This window comes from Pimephales promelas, chromosome 15 (genome assembly GCF_988280905.1).
Source record: "Pimephales promelas chromosome 15, fPimPro1.hap1.1, whole genome shotgun sequence".
Lineage (NCBI taxonomy): Eukaryota > Metazoa > Chordata > Actinopteri > Cypriniformes > Leuciscidae > Pimephales > Pimephales promelas.
In genome coordinates, this window is record NC_142783.1 from 24,983,189 (window position 1) to 25,000,866 (window position 17,678).

General features: G+C 37.6%; 1 protein-coding gene across 4 annotated transcripts in view; it reads right to left on the reverse strand.

Annotated features, from left to right (window-relative positions):
• The window catches only part of ush2a (Usher syndrome 2A (autosomal recessive, mild)), a 198,181-nt gene that overhangs the window by 69,584 nt on the left and 110,919 nt on the right, over positions 1 to 17,678 (reverse strand). For all 4 annotated transcript variants that reach the window (XM_089120408.1, XM_039669219.2, XM_089120410.1 and 1 more), the window contains 5 exons: positions 8,404 to 9,032; positions 4,688 to 5,016; positions 3,878 to 4,000; positions 3,007 to 3,170; positions 2,642 to 2,851 (listed from right to left, as the gene is read on the reverse strand). In XM_089120408.1, coding sequence (XP_088976534.1) covers positions 2,642 to 2,851; positions 3,007 to 3,170; positions 3,878 to 4,000; positions 4,688 to 5,016; positions 8,404 to 9,032 — 1,455 coding nt within the window. The remainder of the gene's footprint in view (positions 1 to 2,641; positions 2,852 to 3,006; positions 3,171 to 3,877; positions 4,001 to 4,687; positions 5,017 to 8,403; positions 9,033 to 17,678) is intronic.

Here is a 17,678-nt window from a genome sequence, read left to right on the forward strand (position 1 = left end):
CATCTGAGATATCTTCTAGTTAAAGTAGAGCACTTCCACTTTTACAGCAGATCTTAACGAGGATTTATGAGGGACAAATAAATGTTTTGATAGACTTGATATCTAACAGCCAACTGAACACCATCGGTCATTCATAAATGGACAGCATGTTACTCAAAATGACGCTCAAATAACATGTTAAGTGTTCATTCACAACATGATTTTGTGTATAAAAACACAGTAATATATGGAATAAAAAAATGCAAGGTCTAAGGATGTGTTTTTTAAAAGTTCTTTAAAACTTTTAATTTGAGTTTTTAGAGCACTGTAAAGGTACAATCTTGAGCCAAATGGACAAAGTCCATCTAGTGCATGTTTATTTTGAAAAAGCAGCACAGTTAAATGCAAAAAAAAAAAAATCTGTGTGAACAGATATACTAACTAGCATAGTTACATGTAGGTGCAAGCTACTTAAAGTAGTAACCAACTACAACAAAGCTATTGAAATATATCAAATGATCTCTCAAATACTATCAAAATAAATATTTACGATTTTTTTAAGAGCAGAGCAGTAATCATCTACCAATAAAATATCTAAATAAAGTTTGAACAATCTGATAATTTGCAAGAACTGTCTGTGCTAATCAACTTCCCAACTCACCATGTGTGACAGAGGTCAGTTTAGGAGAGAGCATTTGGTTATTGACTCGATTATTGACTACTGGAAAAAGTAGCTTATTACTGAAAAGGCCATACTGTTTAGAAACAGCTGAACTACAGTTGAGTTACTGAAAAATACTTAGTGCTTCCTTGTTACTCTCCATCACTGAACAAAAGAGCAATTATGAGACATACTTGGATGTGATCAATATCAGTGCTCTCCTGAAGCGTCTCTTTCCATATAATTTCTGCTGCTGCATTATTAATGCAAGACTTCGCATGGACAACCTCTCCTCCATTTCAGTTTTTAATTAGCAGGCTCTTCACATATACACTATCATGTAGCATAATATGATCTTTAAGTTCAACTGCTTTTAATAATCTGCTCTTTAGGCTGTAAAATACTGAAGCTACCACTGGAATTTCTTTGGTAAATGACCTGTAACCTTTACTTAGGAACAAATGATCTTCTAATGTTTTAATTATACTGATAGGTGGGAGCGAAAGAGGTCCAGATATGATACGGAAAGCCAGTTGTTTAGATTCTGATGTGTGAGGCACAAATGAATGTCACTGTGTATGCGTATGTGAGAGGTTTGCTGAGCTTTCATCTGTTTCCTGTGCTATCAGTGGATCAGTACATTAACTGTGTGAGAGAAGGACAGTTTAATGACTATTGATCATAGCACAGAGGTCAAGATATCAAAATTTTGGAAAAGGCAAATTCTTCTGCAGCTTGTGAGGTTTTGCTTTAGAGTACAGAGGGAAAATAAATATTCAATCAATCAGTTTTTCTTCTCATCCGTTTTTATCTCCATGAGCAGGGGCTGCTGGAGTGATATGAGAGAGGCAGGCTGACAGAAATCATAGGAACATTTGAAGTGTTGACAGGAAAACCATAATTAACCAATATCCTCAATCCAAATTCCACCCATTTAAGCATATAGAGATGGTTGCGGTCTAGTAAAGTCCATATTTCAGCTGAAACCGTAAATATAATATACACTCTTTAAACTTTCACATTACTTGCGTAGGTTTAGAAGAAAAAAGCAAGATTCACCTGGTATTTTTGCTCTAGAATGTGCCAAATAGAAAAACACAGTATAGTGTTGTGTGATTTAAGATAAATAGGTAAAATTTGTGATACCATCATACATTTATAAGTAATTTGAATCGTTACTGAAATGCATAGTAGGATTTAAAAACAAATAAATGAACACTTTTCTTTAGCAAAGATGCATTAAAAATTGATCAAAAGTGAGAGCAAAGATATTTATAATGTTATAAAAGACCATTTCAAATAAATGCTGTTCTATCTACAACTTTCCATACAATGAATCCTGGAATTTTTTTTATCATGGTTTCTAAAAAAAATATTATGCAGCTCAACCGTTTCCATTAGATATTAATTATTAACAGGAAATGTTTTTTGAGCACCAAATCAGCATTTAAGAATGATTTCTGAAGGACCATGTGACACTTGGAGATTGCAGTAATGGCTCCTGTAAATATGTTTGTCATCACAGGAATAAATGACATTTTCAAATATATTACAATAAAAATAATTATTTAAAAATTTGTAATAATATTTAACAAGTGTAGTTTTTACGGTATTTTTAATCACATAAATGCAGCCTTGGTGAGCATAAGAGATATTTAAAAAAATCTTACCAATCACAAACTTTTTTTTTTGTTAGTGTAAGCTTGGCAAACTGTTTTTGAGATATCGACAAATAGAAAATAGTTTTTAGGGGGGTGTTAAATGGCCTCCAGGTAAACAATCTACCCAATAAGGAGTTGCTTTAAATCTTAACACATTCTCAAAGAACAAATAATAATAGTATGAATGGTATGAACAGCATACATGTGATGTAATGCTTTGGTTAATGCTTAAAGATCAATCAAAACATATGATTTCTAAGATATACTACAAATCTGCGGGCCTGTGGCTTAGCAGTCAAAATAGATGTACTAAACAAACATCAATGTAGCATATACTCACCTCCATCTGTAGTAGTGCAGCTGACCTCAGGACTGGTTATGTTGTGGGCACCGTTGGACACAGTCAAGCAGAGCTTGTACGCCGTGCTGGGCTGCAGGTCAGAGATTACCACAGAGGTCACAGCGGGGTCAAGTGTAAGAGTTTGCCTGTGCTGGCTGGACAGAACCGTAAGGATGTATTCCTCCACCCTTCCCTGCAAATCTTGCAGAGCTGGGAACAAAAAAAATATAGTAAAAGACAGGACACACTAAAGGTCGATCTCGAAAACCAAGTTCTCTAAACTCTAATCTCAGATTCTTTCCAGAAATGTATTTTCGGTCAAGGGCCAGGATAAGTTTAATCATGTAGAGAATCTAGACTCTTACTGGGGGTGGACCAGTTGACCAGGATCGCCGTATGATTGAGAACTTGGATGGATACGTTGGTGGGGGTGAGGGGTTGCCCAGCCAGTGTGACCCCAGTGGCGACCTCCCCTGAAGCATATCCAATGTCATTGTGAACCAGAAGTTTGTATTCGTACCATGTGTACCTGCAGCACATTTCAAAACATTACTCACAAGAACATTTTCATTATTATGGAATCTTGCTTTTATAATATATAAAACTAGTATTTTATTTATAGAATTATAATGTATGTGTAAAAGAACTACAAATATAAAAGGTTTTATATATATTTATATATAGAAAGATGCTTTAATTTATACATTTATTAGTATAAAAACTATTTTACCTATATTTATCCAATCAAAAGTGTGGGGTCAGTAAGATTTATTTTTATGTTTTTAAAGAAGTCTCTAATGCTTACCAAGTATATAATTTATATATACTATATGTAACAAAAGAGTGAGGCTCTATAATATCTAATTGTGATACTGTAGTTGTGTTAACACAAAAGTTGTGATATATTGCTGCAAGTATTTAAATACGTTACACAAATTCAAGCGTTAACCGCACAGAGTTAATCATTTACAAGGATTGAAAACATTTAAATGAAGTCAGACGTGAATCTAAATGATAGAACCTGTGATACAAGGGAAACAACTGGGGGTTTTGTGTTGGAGTCTTTCAGCGTACACACAAGGAGTGCCAGAGAAAGATTAGCTGAAAACAATTTAATTCTATGGAATATTTGCTCAAAGTATCTTTGAACAGCATTAAAAAGATGGCATCGGTGCACAAAAACAGTTTTGTACACACAAGCAAAGTTTGCATTAAAGCTAATTTCAGTAATCTCACCTGCTAAGGCCTTTATCTTCATGAAACAATTTGGTTCCTGCGTAAACATTGTACCACAGATTCAAATCTTCAGGGGGACGTGAGGCCAGGGGCTGCTGGGTTTTCCGTCTCAACAGCTCAAATCTGAGGGCAGCGGAAACAGCCAGATAATCAGAGCCCGCTCCACTCCCACAATCCTCCTGCCATTTTACCCGCACCGCTGTTTCACTGCGTTTGTGCTTTTGTCTTCTCTCTCTCTCTCTCACTCTCTTTCTTTCTCTCCCTCAACAGTAATGCTAATTTTGCCTGTAATCAGGAGAGCTCAGCTTAATGTGCGCTTTATAAGCCTAGTTAAACAAACACAGCAGCAGCGGGAAAAGTAGTCATGAATTTTAATCATCCGCCGTGAACAGACCTTTATTTACCACCTAATCAGCTCAAAAACAGACTAAAATATACAGCGAGAAAGAACAAGAACTTTTACGTTGTGCTTCGCTCTTCACAACCTAGGGAGACAGATTGCTGTCCTAATTTAATTGGGAGATTTATGGATTATTCTCAAAACATGTAAGGAATTGCTTTACCATATGAAATGCTCACAATTCTGATTACAATTGATTTAACTTTGAAGAACACAAACATCTCATTTTAACACACATTTTCCAACCATATCTATATATTTCAAATATGATTATTATCATTATTATTTGAAGTATATAGATATGGTTGTAAAATAAATAAATAGATTCTTCACTTTTGTAACGGTTCACGGTTGTAACACAACATACTGTAAATGTGTGTCAAGAAACTAAGATGCAGTACAACAATTACCTTATGTTGGGGCCATTCAGCCTTGATGGGAATTGCCATGAAATAGCCAGGAAAGACTCACTGATGGCTACTACCGACAGGGATGGCAGGCCTTGTGGGATTGTGGGTAATGTAGTAACCAGTGTCGGAAGGCTTTCAGTGCATCCTCCAGCATGGCCTCCCCCTCCAGAGCAGGCGAGGATAGTGATGCTGTAGTTGGTGTAGGGCAGAAGGCCGGTGACGGTACGGTTGAGTACGGATGTATTGGTGTGCGAGATGTGTGGATCAGGCATGCGGATCTCGTAGCGCTCAATTTCTCCATTGGGTATGAGTGGAGCGGTCCATGTAACCTGCAGTAAAACACGGGATACATTTGAACTTGTTAGTGTCTGAAGAATTTGACATCATCACAGTATAAAAGTTCTTGTGGTCATGTAGTTATAAACTAAAATGGTTTCACAAGAGTGTCTGAAGCTCCAGAAAAGGGCCGGAGTCCAGCGCAACATCACGACACATCATCTCAGGCTTTTAGATCGATGAGTTTGTGGAACCGACGTCATGTGATAAAGCGAAGGCACCCTGACTTTGACCCAAGACAGAATATTCCTTTCATTACATTTAAAAAGGGCCTCAGCCCCTGGAGATCATAATGAAATCCTAATGGAATTGCAGGAAACTGTGCTTGTTGCTGCATACTGTATCTGGTGCAGCATTTGGAGGACGCATTAAACATATTGCGCATGTCTGGGGGTGAAATTAAATGAAAGAAATGGTAGAAACGAGATGAAATGGTAGATTGGATAAATGTTATTGCTAGAATTAGTTATGATAAGAAAAGTTATAATAATGGAAATTGAAATGTAAGCAGAAGTGAAGGAAGGTTTAGAAAGCGCTTTTAGTCCAACCTAATTTTAAAAGTGCCCCTATTATGCGGTTTCAAATATTCCCTTTCATCCAGTGTGTAATATAGCCGTCTGTAAATGTAAACGGTCTGCAAAGTTGTGAAGTCTAAAGTGCGCGATAAAAAAAGGGATCTTCTCCCAAAACAAAGAATCGACTCTAAATGCATTCTTGCCCAATAAAAGTAATTTTTCAAAACTTTTAGACTTTAGTAGGACACAAACAGTGCTTTCGAAACATCATACTGTCTAAGCAGGTACTATATGTGAATTTGAAAGTACATTCTCTATAGTATGAAAATGGGTAGTATGAATGAAATTGAAATCCGACATAGTAACTAAATCCGCCATGTTGTTACGGTCACATTAACACCAGTGTCAGTTACTTCGCTTCACTGCCATTGATAAATCCTCTCCATCGAACGCGCAAAGTGTCCATCGAACGCGCACTCAGCAAAGTGGAAACTCAGCTGAAGTTATAGGTCACCCGGCTACTGTATTACCTACTGTTTTATGAATAGGCTATTTACTACTCTTTTGGGGTACTGTTTTTTTTTTTGTATACTATGTACAGTAATACTCTTACTGGTCCAAAATCTAGCGAGCCACCTACTGGCACAGGTTTGATCTGACACAAAGCCTGTAACAAATGGGTAGAAGAATGGGAAGTGGCCGAAAGTGGACCAGCTCAAAACATTTTAGACCCCATTTACATCAGTATTTAGAGTCGTCAACTTGTGATGCGATCGACCAAAATGCATCTTAAAACTAGGGCCAAAAAGTATTGATAAAAGTAGTTTAGTGTAGATATGTTATGTATTGTTATGTCTGTTTACTTAGCAACATGCCAACATTGTTGATGAGTCTCCTAAGCAGAGTGCAATTTGCTATGTAGCGTGTTAAATCAGATCCATGAGGTGTAGGTAGTAGGCACCATGGCAGTTCATAGTTTTGGAAATTAAAAAATGAATCTGCTCTCCTGTATTCATTTTGAAGTAGTTTTTTTTTTGTTCAAAAACAACAACAACACAATAACAAATGTAGAAAGACGTCAAATGATTCAACACTTGCTAACACAGAGTTTGCCATGAGCACCACGGAGACTGCTAGCATCTCAACAGGAATTCAATATAGCATATGCTAATGCGAACAGTTGTTTTTTTTGGCTTTTACATGTAGAAGTTCTCATCCAGTTCCACAAAAATGCAGCAGTTAACAAATTAATGAAATAATAATGGTATTACAATACACTAAACCTGGGGTTAGGGGAAAATGAATAATTCAAGCAAGTTTATGCAAATGCTGCCTTTGTTTGAAGTGGTAAGCATTTCTGTCCATGTTTCTTGGCACTAGCACACAACAAATAACAAAGAGAGAAAGAGAGAAAGAGAGGGTGTATTTACACACAGCAGGATCTAAGCTGAAAAGCTTGTTTGGTTACATTAACGCCCCTTAAATCCAACTTGTAAACCAGCCAAAAGACTGCAAGCTACCTAGCCCTCTTGAGTATCGTGTCTGTTGAATTACAGGGATGTCTACGCTGAGGGTTTCAGTTTGCTTTGAAACACTTAAATCTACTTTGTCGACGTGTTAATAAGGTCTTGCTTGCTTTACATTTCTTACCAACACTAAATAAACAAGAAAAATATTTAAAACGTTAGGTGAACAAGGGCACATTCATGAGGGGTTCAAACAATAATCTGACAGTCTTAATTGGCTCTTCCTTATAAACAGCTCTGGAATGACCTGGAAACCATGTGTATCAATATTCTCATAGTATATGAGTGTCATTGGAATAATGATGGATGCTCTAGGTGTGGGAATAATGGAAAGAAATACAGTAGCTTCTCACTAACAACCACAGCCAAGACCTCATTTGCACCTCATTGGTGAAAAGGCGGCATAAGGAACAACAGCCTGCCGACAGGAGGGAGGGACAGGATTGATATGCACTTCAGACACAAAGAAAAATGCACACTCTCATCAGCATGTTCGGATCGTGGCACAATCCAAACATGTTCTTTTAAACTTTAACCCTCTGGGGTTGGCTATCGGGTTGGCTATCGCGCTGGCACGACAAGCTCACTTTTTTCCTTATCAGTGCAAAAGAGACTCAAATTACTCTATTGATTTTGATCTTACATATAAGTGTTAAGTACATATAAGTACATATAAGTCAAGGCACATTTTTAGTCATACCTGGAAACAAATCCTGGTTATATAGACCTTATGCACCAGGGAAACGTTTTTGAACCTTCGGTTTTGCGGTCACTCTGTATATTTCTATGGCATCGCTGTCTGGGGAGTAATTAGCTGGTGAAGTGGATTTAATTATTGTAGAGTTAACAAAAGTTATCATGAGCATTGTAATGTTTATCATAAGCATTGTAAAGCAGATGTCTTCACAAATGTCGACCGGGATTTTTTTTTACAAGCAGTTCATTCATACCTATGCAAGATCACTGTGAAAATACAGACCGGAAGTCAAAAGACAACGAGCGCTACGCTGAAAAGGGGCGGGGCTACATAGAATTGGTTGAAAGTTAGAGTTGGAAACAACTTGAAAAGAAAATTGTATTTTTCCCATAAATCTCTTATAAAGTATTATTTTTTTTAAAGTAAACCATTACATTTTATCAGACATATTTCAAAGTTTCATTATTTTGATGTAGCCTAGCTTGCATTGGAACAAACACTATAACAGTTGATTAGTTTATTTTTGGCAAAACATACTATATATTTAACATATGAGCAGAAATTTTCAATTATTATTGTACCTTTTAATTCTTTTCAACCATTTTAGCCCTTAAGAACAATGCAAACAAACTCTCTATATACCTGTACTGACTCTGGATCCAAAACCAGCACGTGAGGTGGCTGCAGGCCTGCCGGTCTTGAAGGTCTGGTGGTCACTTTCTTCCACTCACTGCTATTGGATCCACCCAGCCTTGTATGTGCCACAATGCGGTACTCGTAAGAGCTCCAGGGGCTGAGCGTGGCCGAGCTGTCTAGGTAAGTGAGAGTCTGGTTGGCCTGCAAGGTGGCCACAGTAGAGATTTGCTGTGTGCCAGTGGCTTTCCTCTCCACGGTGTAGCCGTCCAGCTCACCGTTGACATGACGTGGTGGTGACCAGGACAAGACCACCGAGGTGGGTGTGTCGGAGTAAAGCTGAGGGGCTGGGACATCTTCTGGAGGGGCTGGAGGGGTGCGTATGGTGTGGGATTCAGCAGATTGAGCACAGCCGGCTACTGTGCAGGCCTCCACCTGTATAGTGTACTGCTGATAGGGTGCAAGCTGTGAAACAGTGTGGCTGGTGCTGTTCCCTGGCACACTAGCAGTTCGCTGGTGATTTTGGTAGATATTATAATGGGTGATGATGCCGTTGGGCTGGGATGGAGGAGACCAGGAGACAGAAGCACTTCTAGGCTGGATGTCAGAGAGTACAGGTGGGTCAACCGATCCAGGTCCTAAAGAGAAAGAATACAGTAATTAGAACTATTCAATCTATTCTGAAACTCTTTTTTGCAATTGCATTTGTTGCCACTAGTGGTGAATAAAATACATATGCACAGGAAGTAGAAGTAAATTATTTATTTATTTATTTGTTTATTTATTTGTTTCAAGGATAACCCCTTGAGATGAACCATCTCATTTTCGAGGGGGTCCCTAATGCCAATTTCAAACAAGTCATTACTTTTCTTTTTTTTTTGTTTTGAAGTAATACAAACCCCTATATTTATGGATCATTTTTTTTGTAAAATGCTTAAGATCAATTCTTAGCTGACAAATTTACAAAGAAAATATTTCCAATGTTTTCACTGACCAATTTAATTGTATATTTTAATTTTTTACATTTTGATGGCTGCAACAGTCCAAAAAAGTTGGGACAGACGCTAAATAAAAGTGAAAAGATTATAGAGTATCTAATATCCATCTACGAATTATATTCACTAATAAGATTTCAATTAATTTAGTCTTTAAATGATTTGAACCAAAGGATCAAATTGATCTCCATGATCTAGAGAGAAGCAGCTCCTCTCTGACAGCGCAGCATTGAGACTGACAGCACAAGGACATCTTCTGATTAGAGCAGCCTGATACCCTGGATTAAAATGTAGAACAGGGGGTTTGCAAATCAGCTCATTTACCAAAGAGGACGGTGTCAGTCGCTGCATATCACAAGCAAATATGAAATTATATTTATGGATTTATTCGTTGGGGTTATGTGGCTGAGGGATATCAGCCATGTGTGAGGCGAGCATCTGAAGGCTCTGTAGTGAATTGAATGAAATCACTTTAGTTTCCTGCCTGGTCATTTCTCTGAGTGGTTACCACAACAGCTGCCATGGCAGCACTAACATCAAGAAATCGGACAGCTCGGGCCATCCTCTGGTTCTGTCACTTCGGTCTGTTTATTCTTGGTTTGGTGACAGAGTTCTGACAATCCTTCTGTCTTGTTGTGAGCGTGTGGTTGGGCCGCGCTCTCCTGTCTACGTGAGTCGTTTTCGGTCTAGCTTGGTTTCGGTTCGGTCAAGATTATGACATTTATGTTCTGTATGTTTGGCTTCTGTTAAGAGCGCATGGAACGAGCATTTGCTCATTCTCCGTGCGGTTTTGAATTTGCTTCTGTCTGCGTGTTTTGTGTTCTGTGTTGCATGCAGCTCGTGTTTTCATCGGCCGCAAGCTTTCATGTTATGTTTTGTCTTGTGCTGTGTAGCATGCGGCTTGTGTTTTTCAGTGGGTGCGTGCTTTCATGTTGTCATGTTTTGTGTGAACACGGCTTATGAGTGTTCTCATTAGCTGCGAGTTCGTGTCTTGTTATGTTTGAGCACATAGCTTGTGATTGTGTTCGCTGACCATGTGTCCGTGTCTTTGTCAGGTTTGGTGTGATTGTCTACCATCTATGGTCTTAACCCCACCAATCTTGTTTGGTTCATTTGCCTCACCTGTCCTCCCTCTTTACCTGCCTTGTTTGCTCCCTATTTATTCTCCTTGTGTTTTCAGTTCTGTGCTAGTTCGTCATCTAATGTTTCCTGTTTTGCTCCTAGTCAAACCTTGTCCTGCCTTGCCACTCCTATTGCCGGTTTGTTTCCCCCCTACTGTTCACGCCCATTCGCATATTGCCTTGGCAAACAAAAAATGTTTTTCACAATATAACCCAATTCACAGTTTTATGTGAAATATTAGGAGGATGATTTTCAGATCATTGTGAAGAAAAAACTTGTCAAGAAAGGCCACAACATCCATTAGTCAAAAGTCATGTGTTTTGTGGCCTTATTTCAGAAACTTTCATTTTTAGTTTTTTCAATAACCACACATAAGCAATATTCTCTCAAAAATACAAACATGTACATACATGTTGCTCCTATATTATGGTAGCCCTGTTTGTGCTAAATAAAGTGTAATTTCACCTGTGCCTTTAATATGTTTATAAGCAACTGAAAAAAGTACAAATGTCAGGGCATGTCGGAACATCTCAAGGACCCCAAATCCACCTTGGTCCCCAAGGGGTTAATGCCAATGAAACAGAATATTAGTTGATTTTCTAATATTCTTTAGAAATTAGAAAGGAATCTTCACAAGACATGTCCTATAGAGTACTTGCAAACCAAAAACCCAAAAGGGAAAGTCAGCCCCAAAATAAAAATTCTGTCATCATTTACTCACCCTCATGTTCTATACCTTTGCATCTATACCTTTAATATTTTCAAGAACGCTGGAGTCTAAACAATATCAGACTCCATTAACTTGCATTATATAGACCAGGCAAGTTGGCATTAGTTTAAGCATTTTGGTCCTAGTCGCCGTCCTGCAGAGTTTAGAAAAAAACTCTTACATGTGTATGCTAAACTCTGCAGGAAAGCGGCTCTCTAGTACCAAACTTGCCTGCCCCTGGTATAGACAAAAAAAAAAAAAAAGGAAGAAAAAAAAAAATCAACTTTCCTCTTTTGTGCTGATGCACTCTAAGCATCATGACAATGGCAAATGCAGCATTTCATTTAAACACAACTGAGGCCTATACAACCTAAGATTACCTGAACACCTTCTTTTGCTGCTTTGCAAGCACTGGCATTTCCTTCAGGAAATGCAAATCGAGAAAATACTATTTTGATGATTTGTCTTTATTTGCTATGTGGAGCATTGCTATTGGGTTTCAAAATAATGCTGATCCAAAATGTCACATTGGTTTATTGCACTATTTGTGCTCATTCTGTGAGGCCCAATATATGGATGCAGATTTACATTACTGTAACTTCTTATACCACTTTTCTGACAGAACTGTTAAGAAATCCCAGAATAAAAGACAAAACCTGAAAAATGATTCGAACATTTGGTAAAAAGAAAGCAGTTACAGGAGGAATATATGAAATGTGGTAATTGAAGTGAAGTTGTTTTGTTGAATTTTAAGCGTCTCCTGTCTACTCGGGAGCCTGGGCTGTCTGATTGATATTTGGGGCCCTATGAAAGCTCATTTGAAGGTAATGTTTTCCTCCATTTACATCCCACGGTAGCACGGTAATGGCGTACCGGCAAGGGCGTGTGGATCAAGGTGACTGGCTCTCTCTCAGCCGTGCTGAGCTGCTGATGTCTCCCCACAGATGGCCCACTTTCCACCTCCCATCACCTCCCAACTGACTCACTATGTATAGAGGAGACATAACTGGCTACATGTACTCTTTCTATCCCCAAAGCTCAGAGGCCACCACAACAAGCATCAAGGTAATGACTTAAAAAAAAAAAAACTAATAATGAAAAATAAAGAGACATGACAGAGAGGAAGCACACAGATGGAGCAAATTCACTTCACAGTTGAACCACTTTTGCATGCTATTTAAGCATACATTCCTGAGTCTTACTCACTAACCCACCTACAATTCCCTTTACCAGGTGCAAAATGCACTAAAACAAGCTCTGCAATGTAAATTAGACTCATTTGTGTACACTACAGTTTTTTTTAAATAAATTAATACCTTTATTAAGCAAGGATGTAAAGACCTTTATAACACTATAACATAAATGCTGTTGTTTTGAACTTTCTATTCATGGAATTCTTGGAATTCATGGGATTCAAGGAATCCTAAAAGAAAATTCATTGTTTCTATAAAAATACTAAACATCACAACTATTTACAAAAAAAAAAAAAAAAAAAAATGCTTTTTGAGCACCAAATCACTATATTGGTGATTTCGAATGATTTCGGAAGGACCATGTGACAATTTAAAGTACACTTTACAATACATTAAAATAGGAATCGTTACTGTAAATTGTAATAATATTTTAATATTAATGTTCTACCGTTTTATAAAGCCTCAACCACGCACTCAGAACAGACCTGTTTGTCACACACAAATTTTGTTCCATTAACTGATCCGCAAATTCCTGTAGCAAATCGGACAGTACAAAAGCACATCTTGTAGGTGCAAACAAACAGCGCTATCAGCTGGCATGAGTGTGTTAAATATGCAGTACGAGTAAATGCACTGCATTATCTAAACAAACTGACCTTTTTAAAAATATAACCACTTTATCATAATAACTCAGATCACGAAATAACGTCAAGAAATAAAGAGGTGTAATTCCCATTAGTCATTCCTAACTCAAGCCTCCTCCATTTGCGCTTCACACAGCCGGCCGCTGCTTATGATTCCGGCCCAGATTTCTCCATTCATCTAGTAGCTGTTATTTTTGGGGGTAATTTTTTACTGTGTCTGTAAAGGGGCCCTGCCGATTTTGCTCCCTCTCCCTCCTGATAAATAAACAATGCACAGATCTGACCTTTGGGTTAACAGGTTTTTATGCTTGCTCCACTCAGCACTCTAACTGATTCAATTACCACAAAGGTTCAGGAGCGTCCATGAATACTGAAAAAGCTCACGGCCGCCGCCACCGCGAAACGCCCGCATAGGTGCTCGCCGGCAAATCCAATGTGGCTCTCAGGAGAAATTCCTTAATTGTAAATAATTTTACCACATGAGACAATCAAGTCACCTTGAACGTGAACCACCCCTCCTTACTTCATCCCCCCGGCCTGCCTTCCTTGCTTCCTTCCTTCCTTCCTTCCTTCCTTCCTTCCTTCCTCGGCTCAGCTGCCCGGCCTTTCACTCTGCAGAGGCAAAGTGTTATTTAAGCTTTACTGGTCTGCGTTAAATTCCGCAATTTGAAGGGCTGTTAAGTTTTTCAATTGAAATTTCATTTAAGATGCAGGTGCTTTTGATTTTATTGATGCTTTACTGCTCTCAGGGTACAAGCAAGAACACAGTGCAATAACAGCAGTCGGCCTCAATCAGGCATCGGCAACAGCTGTAATCTCAGGACATTTGGAATACTTAGAGAGGCCTTTCCTAGGCCACTATAAATCGCTACAGCAGAAGGGAAAACAAGAGCGCGGGCCGCCAAGCCTTAAATCACATTTATAAGGATTTGGTTAGCATAATAATAACACAATCAAGTGACAAGGCAAGGGGGGGGGGGGGGGGGGGGCAGGGAACGTGAAGGAAAGAGAGGATTATTTTTAGCATTGCAGAGGTCCTTGTGACAATATGATCGCTTTGAAGGTTAGCGTGGCTGATGTCAACTAGGACGGGTGTCGGTATACTACTTTCAAGAAGCTGTTTAGCGAAAAGAAGATTGAAAGGAAAATGACAAAAAAAGAAATCATAAATTCTTTCTGAAAGATTTCTTTTAGATTTGAACTTGATGAAGTGTACACTATTGTACAGCAAGTTACTTATTTCAAGGTGATCTGCACAGATGTGGCTGCTCTACCCGCAACATTTTTACAACTACACATGGGGTGAAAATTAATATCAAGATGAAATAATAGTAAAAGTTGGGGATGACTTTTTAAAGTAGGCAAGGTTTTCGTGCTCACATTAACTGCACTATTTACAATTTTTAAATAAACCACATCACTGTAGAAAGAGTGATGTTAAAAAAAAACTCTTACAATCTTGGGAGAGACTATATATATATATATATATATATATATATATATATATATATATATACTTTTAATACATGAGATTTAATATAAAAAAAAAGTCCCCTACAATTGTCCCTCTAAACCCTTTCATTTTTTTATGTCACTCGATGCACACAAACCAATGCGCTTTAGCACAGGCAGAGAAGACAGAGAAAAGAGCTCTTCTACATGGCAAAGTTTATGTTCACAGATCCGCCTGTCAAGTCAAAGGGGTAAAAATTCATGGATGGAATTACATTAAAAAGATGGTTATAAAATCTTAATGGAATGATAAAAAGGAAAGGAATGAGGGCCTTTTGAATACTTAAAATGCTCATACATCTTCACTAAGGAGATTTCTAGTAGTGTTCTGACATATTGCAGCACAAAAATACCAAAACAGACAGACCTAAGTGTTCCCACAGCTCCACCAGTAAGGCTCATGTACTCACCAAACCAGAAACTTATAACATACCGGACACAATTTGGTATTATAATTAAAAGGATAGTTCATCCTAAAATGAAAATTAAACCATAATTTACTTACCTTGGTGTTGTTCTAATGCAGTATGCCATTCTTTCTATTTTGGACCACAAAAAAAAAAAAAAAAAAAAAAAATCCTCTTGCCCTTAATCGGGATTAATCGTTGCCCGGCACTAATTATTACAAAAATCCTAACCTTGGCTCGGCTGCACAAAGTGTGCATTCATGAGACTATCAGAGCCGCAGTTCACTCCAACTCGCCCAGAAAAAGCACACAAGATGTGATAAATCAGCATTAACAAAAACACGGCATGAAATACAATTCCTAAAAATGTAGTCTGAAAAGAGTCCGAACCAGAACTCCAGTTGTCAGATGACAGTCAGAATGACAGTTGACAGATGTGAATGCGGTAATTTATTCTTGTGACGATCACAACAAATATATATTTACCTATATAAATCCCAGAACAGTGTTGACAATACATTTCTGCGCTACTTAAAGGGACACTCCACTTTTTTTGGAAATAGGCTCATTTTACAACTCCCTCAGAGATAAAACATTTGAGTTTTACCGTTTTCGAATCCATTCAGCCGATTTTCTGATATTCAGAAGAATATCAGTAACCAGACCGTTTCTGGTCTCATTGACTACCATAGTATATATTTTTTCCTACTATGGAAGTCAATGAGACCAGAAACTTGTTACTGATATTCTTCTAAATATCAGAAAATCGGCTGAATTAATTCTAAAACGGTAAAACCCAACTGTTTAACTCTGAGGGAGTTGTAAAATGAGCCTATTTCCAAAAAAGGGGAGTATCCCTTTAATATTTCTGTGCGTGTGGTGCAATCATTTGTCATTTTAACTGTTGGAAGCGGAGCGTAAAAGTGGACTTGAAAGATTTCTTATCCTGTTGCGCCATGATAAGTTGACTATTCTGTGCAATCCTAAAACTATTACAGTGATTTACTTTTATACTAAAAACAACCAAATCTGTGGTAACAGAACATCAATGTTTAATCTAAATTAGATGAGATGATAATTGAAATATTGATATGTATTAATGAGACACCATTTGTGATCTTAAACAGTATAGGGCAGCTCATGCACACAGGCTATAGTGCTACTGTGAACATTTCACACAGAGGTGGAGAAATCCCTCTAGAGGGGATTTCTAAATTAGAGATGAAGATGTGCGGGCCGACTGGGACCCTATCAAAGAAGAAAAAGAGCTAAAGAAAATATGACATACGTTTCTCTCCTCCTATTTCACCTTGCCCATCCTCTCCTCTTCCTTTATCATGCGGCCGGACACATTATTTTGAAGAATCTCCTCAATTCTTTCCTACTGTTAATTTAGTGCGGCTTTGCCGGGTACTATTTCACGTTGATGGGGCGCCTGATGATATGTGTGAGAGTGTTTATTAGCAGTGCCAGGAGCCACTAAAACGCACGCTTTCCCCATAATCCTGCCGCAGAGAGCCGAATATGCCGCATCGAGGCTCTTCACAGCTCATTTCGGAAAAGAAATAAAGGGCTTTTCTCTTTAACAATAACAATCATTTCTCTCCTTCTTGGTAATACCCACCTGTTCTCAAAGTCATCACCCCTGCCTCAAAGAAAGAGATGAGTAAATAGAGCTAGAGTGAAGGGCTCATTTCTGCTGCCAGATACATGCAGATGGAAAGTGAGGAGGAGGATGGTTTTGATTTATATACCATGCTGATCAGGATTTGACATGCCGCTTACTTGGGATTAGGGTGACTTTTAGAAGAACTGCTAATGTGGTGCATGCTGGGTCATCGCAGTTTTGGCATATGGAAGAGTATATACATAAATGTGCCAGTTTAAATATTGCAATGTTCAACAAAATAAAGTACTAATGACACATTTAGCCGTCATGTTTTAAAAATCTATCCAATTTCGGTTTTGCATGTGAATACTGCATAAAAATTATTGCATATTTTATCAGAATATACATTGAATAAATATATGTATTAATAATATTCATATTTGTTAAAATATAATAAATAAAATGTATTAATCACATTTAAAAGTGATTTTCAATTTCTTAAATACTCCAAAGTAAGTAACATAAAAATCTCAAGTAGTTTTATTTAAATATTATATATACTATAGCCATTAAATACTACAGTTATATATTTATTTATTTATTATTTAATAAAATAATATATGAAATATATTTACTTAAATGTCTAAATATTTTTAGGACCAAGAATATATATATATATATATATATATATATATATATATATATATATACACATGTATATACAATGAACTAAATGACATTGAACATTTGGTTACCAGTAAAGTGCATTATATGGAGAAAAATCCTGGAATGTTTTCATCAAAAACCTTAATTTCTTTTCGAATGAAGAAAGAATGACATGGATATCTTGGATGACATGGGGGTGAGTAAATTATCAGCAAAAGTTTTTTTTAAAAGTGAACTACTCATTTAAACATCCATAAAGAATGCTAATTGCAAAGTGCAAGATCAAGTATACGGCCACATGATGCAACACAAGTAGACCAAAGCAGAATCCAAGAGACGATACTGAACAAAAAGTCTCAATGAGGCTGTGAATGTTACTCAGCTCACGTAGTTCAGCCCTCAGATGGAGGGAAAACTCTTCCCAAAA